The sequence below is a fragment of the Strongylocentrotus purpuratus genome, unplaced genomic scaffold (assembly GCF_000002235.5).
Source record: "Strongylocentrotus purpuratus isolate Spur 01 unplaced genomic scaffold, Spur_5.0 spur5_scaffold_13, whole genome shotgun sequence".
Taxonomy (NCBI): domain Eukaryota; kingdom Metazoa; phylum Echinodermata; class Echinoidea; order Camarodonta; family Strongylocentrotidae; genus Strongylocentrotus; species Strongylocentrotus purpuratus.
Window position 1 is genome coordinate 9,236,821 of NW_022145598.1, and position 11,499 is coordinate 9,248,319.

Below are 11,499 nucleotides of genomic sequence, written 5' to 3' on the forward strand. Positions count from 1 at the left end.
GTAAAAACACAAATAGACAGACAGTGCCAGAAAGGGAGAGAGAGAGAGAGAGAGAGAGAGGGGGGGGGGGGGGGGGGGGGAGAAAGAAAGATAGAGAAATGCAGACAGACATAGAGGAAGAAATGTAAAAACACAAATAGACACAGTGCCAGAAAGGGAGAGAGAGAGAAAGCAAGAGAAACAGAGAAAGAGATAGATATATAAACTATCAATCCAATCACCTCTAGAGATACAATACAACATAGAAGTAAACAAATACTGATAGTTCTATAGCTACATACATGTATAATGTTTATTGCATATATAATTTCAGGGGGAACATTTAGTACAATATATATTTGGCCTCTCATAAAAAATAGATGAACATCGACCTAATCCAGTATACATTCTGCAAATATTCTTCACATTCTGGCAATTTTCAACATACATGTATCTTGCATTAGTTAATGGCAGAAACTTCTTTTCTGTGGAAATCTACAAAACAAAACAAAATCTTAATACGCAATACTCAGTTTGGAAATTCCTTTAAAATAAGTACAAGTGCCATTTACTGTCCCATCATGTTTAAGTTAAATGCAATTTAGTATGTAACCGTCAGCTACCTGAAATTTGTATCATGTTTTTCATTCTTTGTAATGGGTTTGTCAACTTGTCAAGTTACATAAACTTTTACTGATCACACCCTATTTCATTTCCAACAATGTGTATTTAAATGTTATTACTTTGTTTCACATATTTAAGTTGATTTTTATATGTACATTATAAATGTTTATTACCTGTTTTTGTGCTTACTGATTTTGAAATAAAATCAATCAAGCAATCAATCAATTATATCACTTAATTATTTACAATACTGTGATTTATAAATCATCTGTTCCTGAGGATGTAAGCGGCTGCATAATGGCACACTGGCTAAAACATGGTTGGTGAAGAACTTGCTATGCTTTCTAATTTCATATTCATTTGAAATATTAGAAAACTAATCTTGTTTACACACGATTTGATACAATTTTGATAGTCACTTTCTATTTCTACACATACATTACATACTCTCTTGTACATTTTACCATAGACTTACTTAAAAAATATGTTATGTTCCACATAGAATCCTATACATTCTATGATTACACTGAACAAACTGAAATTTTACCTTGTGGCTTTCCTAACTAAATATTGGTACTCACAAAGAAAACATCTCTCATTCAATGTTTAGGGTGAGCCTGCATCAGTCTAGACTATTTCATCAATGTTTATGGAAAATACATTGAATATGGATTGCACAAGTACAGCGAAGCATCAAACCTCATCTGAGAAATTTGCTTAGATTTTCATAACAAACAATACATACTTCAATCGTAAATTAGTCTACATGGAAGGCAGTTCATACGTCGTTGATCATGATCATATCGAGGGTTCAGTGACACAAATTACGTAACTCCATATTTTGGCAAAATGAGTATTTGATATCAAAATGTTCAGAAAAATGTGGCCTTTCCAGGAAACACAAAGACTTAACTCCACGCAACACCCCATTGAAGTCAGTGGCTAGTGAAACATAGACTTAACTCCATAAGGCCCAAGTGACACATGAACCCCTTTTTCTTAAAATGGCCAAAATGAAGTTACGTCTTTGTGTCACTGACCCCTCGATATACTGTAAAGAAAGACATTAACGGCTACAATTGCTCATCCGAATATCTTGTTTGTTGAAAACCAAAATGGCATGAACTCTCTGTAAAAATAATGAGTTCCATCCTTCTGGCTCTCAACAATTCTTGGTGGGTAGACCTGAACCTCCTCAACTTGTTCTTCAACAGTTTCAAGTTGTTATTGTTACACATTTTACAAAATTTTACATACATATGAAATAAAAAATTATGAAATACAAGTAGTCTCAATGATTCTAAATTCATATAATAGATTATTAAGAATATGAGGAACCTATTAAAAAGCAGTGCTTGTATATCATAGGTTCCTGGAAAAATAAGTATTATAGAAGAAAACACCGTAGCAGTAGAGTCTTCAACAGATGAAAGGGAGTCCGGTCTCAAAGCTTTATCCTAGCTGTGAAGCTGTTCTACCTGAGACTGTGTGTATCCAAGAAGATTGGTGAGAATGTCTGCTGTATGCTGTCCGAGCAAGGGAGACAAACCATTCTTATCAATTCTTCTTGGGTAGACCTGTACCTCACCTCTGTCTTCAACAGATGTAAAAGGGAGTCCAGTCTCATGGGAGAGCTATAGCTTTATCCCTGTGAAGCTCTTCCACCTGAGATTTTGTGTATCCAAGAAGATTGGTGAGAATGTCTGCTGTATGCTGTCCAAGCAAGGGAGAGGGAAAATTTTCTTTGGTTGATATGGTGCTGTACTGGACGGCATGGCCTGGAGAAAAAACAATGGCAGAAGTATAAGCTTAAAGGTAATACAAAGTTTTGGGAAATTTCGAAAATTGGGTGGACAGTGATTCTTTACAATTTTGATATATTTGGATGCCCCTGTGGATGTATTAAGGGCACTAAAAAATGTAGCCCCTAAAACACTTCTGCTTTTGAGAAAAATTTACTATAAAGATTTACCGGTGCTCCCGGTAAATTTGGATAAATTTCAAATAGCGCCTACGGCCGTGCAATGGTAGCTGCGACCATGAAAATCACAGAATATGTAGTTGTGATATATAATTTCCAAAGGGGAATAGCAAATCGGTCGATTTTAATCAAGAAACCTTGTTTTATAGCTTAATTAATATCTTGACCTTGAGAGGGAGCTATACAACATAAAGAGTTTATTATTGACAATTTCATAACTTTAGACTCGATTTCAACCGCGACAACGATCACTGAATATTGTAGGAGCACATATGCTTCCAATATGTTCATTTGAACCAAACTTATGACCCCATACCAAAACTTTGTATTACCTTTAAAGAAATCGTTTAACAATGTTAAATCTAGCTGGGATGCATGGCCCTACGTATTATCAGTGTCTGTGATATGGTGTAATATTGAAGCCCTAAAGAAATCGCGCTTCAAAATGATCATGAAGTGCCTCAAGAAAGTACAAATCTTTGAGTGACCGTCTGACCGTGATCCAAATTAATCGAAATCCTCCAATCAATCGTAAGTTCGCATTCTCCCATGTACATAGTTGCGATTGATATCAACTCTTTGTAAGACGGGGCCCTATACTACACAATGGAACCCCAAATCTACAGAGCAAGATATATGTAGAAATTGAAGTAATTTTTGTTGATTGTCTCCTTAAATGACCAAACTCGCAAGGCAGGCATCATTATTGAGCTTCTTACCTGGTACCCTCATCGTTCCCGCTGTCGGATGATCAATCTCCTGAACCAGATCATTATGCTTGACCTGGGGGTCATCAAACACCTGACCCATCGTGTTGATTGGTCCGTAGGGGAAGCCACACCCCTCCAGCACTTCCATCCAATCGCTGGTCTTCTTCTCAGATAACCTGTGGATGATGGAAAGAATTTTATATACATGTACATTGTACATACACATATGCTGCTATACTTCCAAATTTTCATGAAAACTATGGAAAACATAGGCATCGTACATGTATTAGCAAGGTCTCTACAATGTATATCATATTACACTCAAAGGTAATAAATATTAAAGCATTCAAAAAAAAAAAAATCAATATGGGGTAGGTTTTCCTAATTACCTTTTCGACAAGACAGGTAGAAGCACATCTCTATTTAGAACCCTTTGTGCGTTGGTCTTGTACTGAGGGTCTTCAGCTAGCTCCGAGAGACATATCCTCTTGAAAAGAAAAATTACAAAAATAAACAAAGAAGAATGATTCATGTGTTCATTGAAATGTATCCAAATTGTGAATTGTACATAATAAGTTTTGGGTAGTTAATATGAATATATGTACAGTGTACAAGAAGATTCAAGTAACGGTACACTTTAAAAAAAAAATTAAACAAAAAACAAACAAATATTGGTACATGTATGATGTCTGTAACAACGGGATATGACTATCTTTTGGCATAGACATGCACATCATACATAATCTATTATCTTTGTGTAAAGGGCTGGATGCGTCATGCATAAATCAGACTCTTACAGGAATGAGTCTGTTCAAACAGAAAATTGATAAATCCAATGATTCACAACAAATGAGGGGGGGGGGGGGGGGCTCAGCCCTTTAGAGTTAAGGTTAGATAAAAAATGGTAAGATTTCAATACATGTGTAGGAGCATTCAGGTCTAAAATGGCGAGACTTACCTTACATAAGGTCTGAAATGCTCTGTCATTACCAGCGCCTATGATCAGATACCCATCAGCAGTCTTGAATGCCTGTAAGAAAAAAAATAACCAACTGTACCAAAACAATTTTAACCCGTTCACAACAGGAATGTTAAAATCACATGCCTGTATTAAACAAAACATGGTAAAAACTTTTCATAGCGGTAACTCTATATCAGCATTTCTAACCAGGGTGCCGCAAGAGCAATTAATGAACAACTATTTTGTCATCCATTATGAAATAAATACCAATTTTGTAAACAATATTTGGAGCCCCTATGTATTTTCGCGAAGAAAATCAACATAACTTGCGCCATTGTTGACCTTTTTGGTGGATTTGAACGGACGAGTTATACAGTAAAACCTGCTGTAGCAACCACCTGTATAGAAGACCACCTGTCTATGAAGACCACATTTTCAATTTCCCTTGAATAGTTTTTCTTCTCATTGAAACATGCCCTAAAAAGACCTTTACATAAACACTACCTGCCTATATAATAAAGGCAACTTTTCTTGCCTCCCTTGAGTGGTCTTTATATACAGGTTTCACTGTAGAAAAATGTAATACCTGATATGGTACTATGCTTTCATGTTGGGTGCCTCTCCTCTTAGCCTCCCTGCCATCCATTAGGTAATTTGTAGCGAGATGGGTCAATAATGAAACCTATCAACGACATAAAAAACAATTATATATCAATATGAGAAAGACGAATCCACTTTTTATTTGTACGTTACATTGTTGAAAGATAATGCATGAGCAAGATAGACAGAGGTCGGAGATAGAGGAGAAGGGGGAATACATGCAGCAAGAAAGTGGGGACAAGAAAGAGAAAGAGAGAGAGAGAGAAAGAGAGAGAAGATTGAGAGGAGAGAAATTATTAGTCTCAAGTAAGAGAGAGAGAGAGAAAGAGAGAGAAAATCAAGACAGACAGAAGGAGAGTGATAGAGAGAGGGCGAGAGAAAAAGGAGAGAGGGAGAGAGAAAGGGAGAGTGTGGGAAATAGAAAAAAAGAAGAGAGAGAGAGAGAGAGAGAGAGAAGAGAAAAGACGGAGAGGGGTAGGGAAAGAAAGAAAGTGAAAAAGAAGGAGAGAGATCCACACAAAGGGAAAGAAAACAGGGAATGAGTACATTATATGCACATGTCTTACAAAATGGAGGGTAGTATAGTAGTAGCTGTCTGTCGCGAAGCGACAATGACCGCCTTCATTTTCACTTTACAGCTGTTTATACTGTTGCGCATAATGAAGGCTGCTTGCAAAGGTGGATAAGTACCGGTAGCTCTTGCAAGTTACTAACGGCACTCTCTCGGGGAACTGGTGGCAGTTTCACACCGGCGAGGACAAGCCAGGACAGGTGTGAACCACTAGATCCTGCGGTGACTGGTCGAATGATGTTGGGAGGGTACAGACTGCATAAGATCATTGCATATTGCAATCTCTAGTGGATTTCTCTACATTCCCATACCTGTGTTGATAAGAGATTGGTATCAATTCTCTGGCCTTCTCCTGTCTGCATTCTGTGTAATAGAGCTGCTAGAATGGCACCTTTGGCATAGAGACCGGTGGACAGATCTGTCATCGCCACACCTACTTTGCATGGATCCCCTTCCTATATATACAGAAGTATAAAATAAAGTGTTAGTTTAACTTCATAGAAAAAGCAAGAAATTTCATAATCAAAGTGTTTCTCATGAGTAATTATAGAGCCCATTTGCGAATTTGATAAGTCCTACAAAATGTTTTGTCAGATTTCTTTGATATTAAGCATTAAATAGTGATACTTACAAATATAAGATGGTTTATATTTTTCATCCTTAAATAGGATATTCACTAATAATAGGAGAAAAATAATTTATGTTTTAGCCATGGATCTAAATGAGAAAGTGCCCCTATTGTTTGTGAAACCCATCAACAGCTGTGAGCATAAAAAAGTCCAAACCTCTGTCATGTGTGATGGTAATGCCACTACGGAAATTATACAGAGGAGCAATTAGCTCTATACAGAGTTTCTTCAAGAATACTTACTCTCACAGTTATCAAAAATCACACATATTTATTTTCATTTTGATATTCTCACTTTCAGAAGAAAAAAAATGTCACCTCACTCTGATCTGCTTATCATATTCATCTTTAAGCCTATATCAATTCAAACTAAATTGTCCTGGTTGAAAAAAATGCTACAAACTAAAATGAGTGCCTTTATGCTTTCCATTTTGTCATACACGTACCTGTGGGCCTGTGATATTCATCAGTCCTCCCAAGCCTGCTGCTATGAGGTCATAGCCACCCCTCTCCGAGTATGGTCCAGTCTGGCCATAACCTACAACAAATAACATGAGATCATTCACCATTCAAACAAAACTTTTGTCTGTTAAAGATACTATGTCCCATTTGCAGGTCAAAAAAATGAAAAGGTTAAATTCCAACATTATTTTAAAAACAATACTTATTTAGAACTTCCCTCAAAACGAAAGGGTTTGAAAATGGCTTTTTGTGGGGAAATCAGGACCATTAGTTGTCGGATCGACACAAGTTATTGCAATCACCTAAGTAATAGTCTGATTTTCAGACCCTTGTACCGAATGGTCGTACAATTTGTGCTGCACAAAGATTCAATCAGTTTAATTTTGGCCATTACAAATAGTGGGATATTGATGTATACCTGTTACTGCTCATTTATGTAAGTTATTACCCCCCCCCCCCAAAAAAAAGAAAAAGATGTCAGTCAGTCACTCAATAGTGTCTGACAGGGAAGTCTAGAAAGTAAACGGGTTTACTTGCACAATTTGAATACTAGGACACTACTAATGTTTAAATTTCACAGATAGGCAATGAGTTCCACATACATGTACCCTCTCACCTGTAATTGAACAGTAGATTAGACCAGGATTGGTTTCTCTGAGGCTGTCATACCCTAGACCTAGCTCCTCCAGCTTGCCAGGGATGTAGTTCTCCAGGAGCACATCACTGGATGCAACTAACTGGTAGAATAAAATGATAAGTAACAAAAGCCATATTTTTATATTTGCATGTATATCCATGATCAAGGTAATTACAAAGTCCTCATTACCCTGGCTTCAACCAAGCTACCCTAAGGCACTGAAAGCATTCAAAGAATACATGTACGTGTAACTTCCTACCAGGTACTCATTTATTACACCTGGGTGGAGAGTAGTAAATGTAGATTATTGTCTCGCAAAAGAACATTAGTGCTGGCCTGGGACTCGAACCTTGAACCATGTGATCCACAATCTGGATACAATCCACTCGACTACTACAGGTAATAACAATACCTTTAGAGGTTCTCATACGTTTTGTAGGGGGTTAAACCAACTCGACATCATTTGGCATTTTGACAATACCTTATTCCTGTGAGAAAATGTGGAATTTTGGGTGTTCTAAAAGATGTTTAATGGCAATATTGACGGAAGTATTTGCGCTCGATTTAGCTCTCGTTAAATAACTTAGCCATGATTTCTGCCGAGATCGAGTTGGCCCTGGTACCGCCTTAGCCAGGATCCATTTAGTAGATTAAGAGTAAAAAAACGTTACTGCACTACATAGCCAAGCTAGATACCTGTAACTACTGCAAGGTTCATTGATTTTCATTTAGCTTCCCTTACTCTTTGTCTCTATTCTTTATACTTCTTTTGTTCTATCCTTACTCATTCACCTGGCCTCCTCTTACCCACTCAACCTTGCCTGCTATGGCAACCTCTCTCTCTCTCATGACTATCCAACTTTTAACTCACTAGACACAGACACTCTCTCTTTCCTTCTTTTGGTTACTTTACTTCTTGCAAAATTGTGATTGATCAATTACTAAACATCTTGGGAGCCATCTTATCAAAATAAAGTGAGTGCACCTTAAGTCTTGCAGCACGTAGGGTCTGAAATTTTGTGTGTCTTACTTTACTATAATATACCTTCTTAACCACCTCTATTCCTTTGGGATGCTTCAGATTTACAGCGAGACTCTGTTGGTGAAAAAGAAAAAAAAAATTCTATGGTTGAAAGAAAGTAGATTGGTGTGACTTGCAGTATCCACACAAGAGATGACCACATAGCCTTACAACAGGATCTTTCCACACTGGCAGAATGGGCAGACCTTTGGGATATGTCATTCAATGTGAAGAAATGTTCCCACATGTGCATCTCTTTGAAGCGGCATCCCTTGACATATGACTTCAACATCAATGGGAAAGCAGTTTCCAAAGCTACTTCCTATAAATACCTCGGAGTCACAGTGGCAAACAATCTGAGCTGGAACACCCATGCACAGAAGATCCAAGCGAAAGCTGCAAGAACTCTTGGAGTTGTACGTCGAGCCCTTGAGAAATGTGAGCAGAAAGTCAAGGAAATTGCATACAAGCAGCTTTTACGACCCCAGTTGGAATATGCCTCAAGTGTTTGGAATCCACACACCCAGAAGGAGATCAAACTCATAGAGAGCATACAGAGACAAGCTGCTAGATTCGTCCTCCATGACTATAGCAGAGAATCTAGTGTCACCACCATGCTGTCATCTCTTGGCTGGGACACGCTACAACACCGCCGCTTGCTAAATCAATGCGAGATGCTCTTCAAAGTACACCACAAACTTGTCCAGATCTCCTTGCCTCCTGACATCCGACTTATCACAGGCATCACCAGACCGCAACGAGCACAACCTCAAAGCCACAACTTCAGATTCACCCAACCATTTTGCCGAGTTAACTGCTACATGTACAGCATGTTTCCCAAAGCAGTCCGTGTCTGGAACACTCTCCCAAGCAACGCTGTCACTGCAAATACAATTCTTGGCTTTAGGGGAGCGGCACTACCCGCCATACAGACTATGGCGCCGCCCCTGCCCCTGAAGATGTTGTAACGAGAGACACACCTGCACTACCTGCACACTGCACATTGTATATAGTGCACGGAGAACAACCACCATCACTTCACCAACAGCACATCACCAACAGCACGCAACACAGCACAGCCCTCTCCAGGACAGCGTTCACGCTTTTGGGAGAGTAATTCTTCAAGGTTCAAGGTTCAGTGTGAAAGAGATAAGTAGGCAATAATTTTTTGGCTAATTAAAAGGTAATTTAATATATTTCTTTTCTAAATTACCTTCTAATCGATTCAATTAAATTAATTCTACTAAATTAGATGGCAAAGAAACTTAAAGGAAGCACTCAAAAATGAAAAAAATTGAAAAAAAATCTATCCTAGCACTGATCTATTTCTTTTAATCTTGATTTCCATCCTACCTTTTTATTTCTATTGACCGATAGAAAGTAGCAGCTTTCTCCATTGATGAATGGTGGACCCCAATGTCTAGTCTCATCTCCAACACCTTGTCAAATGCAAAACAAAGAATAGTCAATCATTAAGGACGCATTATTTAATAACACTTCATGTTTCCTCGTTATCATTAAATCCATATTCTAAGCAGATCTGCAAAACATAAAATAGATAATATCAAGAGATTAATATTTATCTAAAATATAAAACTAGTTTTCTCTTCAGTACAGTTGGCTCATAAAACTCAGGATTTGAACAAATCCCCAAGAAACAGATTAAAAGGTAACCCATACGTGCATGTACATGTAACTAGTTTGTAATGCACCGATATATTGTAGATGCCATTATTATTATCATTATCATCATCATCATTAAAATACTAAGACTTGAACAAATAGCTTTGTAATGTAAAAACATTATTCAGGTAATTATCATTCATGACTATAATCAAGTATGAATTCAATCCGATTGATTAAACATAATTTTTCACAGCTCTTACCCGGCCTTTCAATCTTGATTACCTCAGCCCCTAGATCTCCCAAGAGCATAGAGCAGAAAGGGCCTGCTAAAACTCTACAAGAATACACACAATGAGAAAATTGAAATACATGTACATGCAATTCTAACTTATTAGTTGTTCATTAACTTGCAGACAATCAAATAAATCAGATGGCATGGATGATTAATTTTTTACACTAGGAAACAAAAAAGAAAAAGTCCTTTAAACGCTTCAACCTAAGGATATATATCAGCAGGTCAGCACACTTTATAAGCTTGTATTTGATCGATAAACGTCATAATATTCTGATCCAAATTGGATTTTTATCAAAATGTTACATGCACTTATCAAAGCAAACTCGATGTCGGGTCGAATAGAGCACCGTCTCGCCACAGAACATACATACAGGACCTGAACCCTGACCATATCAATGACAAACTCTGATCTAACAACTTATACAAATTATGATAACAAAATAATCTTTCTTTTCTAAATAGCTTTCTAACCAATGCATTATGATTGAAGATTCAAGCCGCGATCAGGCAGTTCTTTGAAGAAGAAAAAGTAGAATGGTAATGCCTACACGTTGTGATGGTTTATCTCTGAGTTGTATGGTAATGCTAATGGCTAAAAAAAACAACAAACAAACAACAAAAACAAATAAAACACAACAAAAATAAACAATATAATAAAACAATTAAACAAAAAAATGAATACCTTGTTAGATCAACTACTCTGATGCCAGCAAGCGGTGAGGAAACAGATGAGAGACATCTAACTGTGACAAATATTGAGAAAGGATATAGACCTAATATCTCAATCGTGTTTTACAAGCTTCCTACGGCCTATACTCAACAAGTTATGTCTTCACTCCTACAATCACAAACATTAGGTATAATCTACTTAATTGAATACCCTAAAATAAAATAAACAGCAGTGTAATGGATTAATAATAGAAAATTTCATCGAGGTATAGATTATTCCACCGGCCACCGCATCATGAATGATTCAAAACTCCAACTCTCTGAAATGATAAACCTCGACGGGCGCGGTGCGCGGGCTTGTAATAAGCCAAGACTTAAATTAATCTGTAGATATAGAACCCTAGATGAGTCTCTATCTTAATTAAAACCTGAAATTAATTTCGAATCGGTTTTTATCAGCCAAAGGCCATTTCATTTGGTAAAGACTTCAAACTTCCTACTAGTACTAACATCGATGTGAGCACGTGGGGCAGTACAACACAACACAAGACTCGTTTTCCTTAATTTCTCTCTAAATTAATTAATAATCAGTGTATAACAGATAACTACATGCTTACGTTTCTGTCTCCTTGCTAACCAAGATGTGAAATTTCCTCTAAAACCAACGACCCGCATGCACTTTGCATGTGCAAGATTCATATTCATTTTTACGTAGACTAGATCTATTCTCCTTCA

General features: G+C 37.3%; 1 protein-coding gene across 2 annotated transcripts; it reads right to left on the reverse strand.

Moving 5' to 3' along the window:
- Positions 1-1,617: 1,617 nt before the first annotated feature.
- On the reverse strand, positions 1,618-11,499 carry LOC585781 (uncharacterized). 2 transcript variants are annotated; one of them, NM_001242683.1, is made up of 13 exons: positions 11,382-11,480; positions 10,778-10,838; positions 10,061-10,134; positions 9,528-9,613; positions 8,199-8,249; positions 7,133-7,253; positions 6,501-6,592; positions 5,738-5,881; positions 4,842-4,937; positions 4,253-4,324; positions 3,684-3,781; positions 3,304-3,470; positions 2,227-2,381 (listed from the first exon to the last, which is right to left on the reverse strand). In NM_001242683.1, exons 1-13 carry the CDS (start codon positions 11,467-11,469, stop codon positions 2,227-2,229), a joined length of 1,305 nt encoding a protein of 434 aa, NP_001229612.1. In that variant the 5' UTR covers positions 11,470-11,480. The 2 variants fall into 2 exon arrangements, with proteins under 2 accessions (XP_030838509.1, NP_001229612.1); XM_030982649.1 differs by lacking the exons at positions 10,061-10,134; positions 10,778-10,838 and having other exon boundaries at positions 1,618-2,381; positions 11,382-11,499.

Bases quoted from the DNA above. Each gene is read 5' to 3' on its own strand.
- LOC585781 (NM_001242683.1), bottom strand. From the start codon at position 11,469: ATGAATATGAATCTTGCACATGCAAAGTGCATGCGGGTCGTTGGTTTT. The intron at 6,593-7,132 runs GTGAGAGGGTAC...TATTTGTTGTAG, and splicing joins AATCTACTGTTCAATTACAG to GTTATGGCCAGACTGGACCA. The intron at 2,382-3,303 runs GTAAGAAGCTCA...TTTTTTCTCCAG, and splicing joins GGGAACGATGAGGGTACCAG to GCCATGCCGTCCAGTACAGC.